General features: G+C 32.6%; 1 protein-coding gene across 1 annotated transcript in view; it reads left to right on the forward strand.

The window, feature by feature from the left end:
* ANAPC4 (anaphase promoting complex subunit 4) overlaps positions 1-586 on the forward strand; it is a 103,042-nt gene that overhangs the window by 100,525 nt on the left and 1,931 nt on the right. Inside the window, exons 19-21 of the mRNA XM_007952568.1 lie at positions 101-162; positions 242-280; positions 380-481. Of these exons, the coding sequence (XP_007950759.1) occupies positions 101-162; positions 242-280; positions 380-481 (203 nt within the window). The remainder of the gene's footprint in view (positions 1-100; positions 163-241; positions 281-379; positions 482-586) is intronic.

Below are 586 nucleotides of genomic sequence, written 5' to 3' on the forward strand. Positions count from 1 at the left end.
ATGATTTTCTTCCTGGAGTTGAGCAGTGAACATCAGTCAGTTGCTGGATTTATCTGTGTATGTCATTGCTCTAGTGACAGCTAATGTCTTATTTTTATAGGATGTGATTGGAAAATCAATGAATCAAGCAATTTGTATTCCATTATATAAAGATGCTAGAAGGTAATTCCATTTACCTTTTGTGTGGGGTAGTTCAGCAGCCAGTTTACATTTTTCTTACTTTTCTTCCCTTGTGTTTCAGTGAGAACTGTACACGAAGACTCTTCAAATTTCCTTTTTTGTAAGTGTGTGTTTCCCTTTTGTGTTACTTAAGAATGCAATTTCATCCTAAGTATCAATAGTGAAATACTATGTTTTGATGTTAATTTTTTTCCCTTAGGTGGAATAATAAAACTTCAAATCTACATTATCTTATTTTTACTATTTTAGAAGATTCACTTTATAAAATGTGTATCTTAAGGAGACATACTGATATTACCCAGTAAGTATTCATGTGAAGTTTGAATGGAAGAGATAAGATTATTCTAATAATAAAGCCCACAGCTTCCCTTCCCAACAATTCAGGATCTCACGAAGCAGATGAATC

Source organism: Orycteropus afer, unplaced genomic scaffold (genome assembly GCF_000298275.1).
Source record: "Orycteropus afer afer isolate SDZICR_OR568_19922 unplaced genomic scaffold, OryAfe1.0 scaffold00346, whole genome shotgun sequence".
NCBI classification, from domain to species: Eukaryota; Metazoa; Chordata; class Mammalia; order Tubulidentata; family Orycteropodidae; genus Orycteropus; species Orycteropus afer.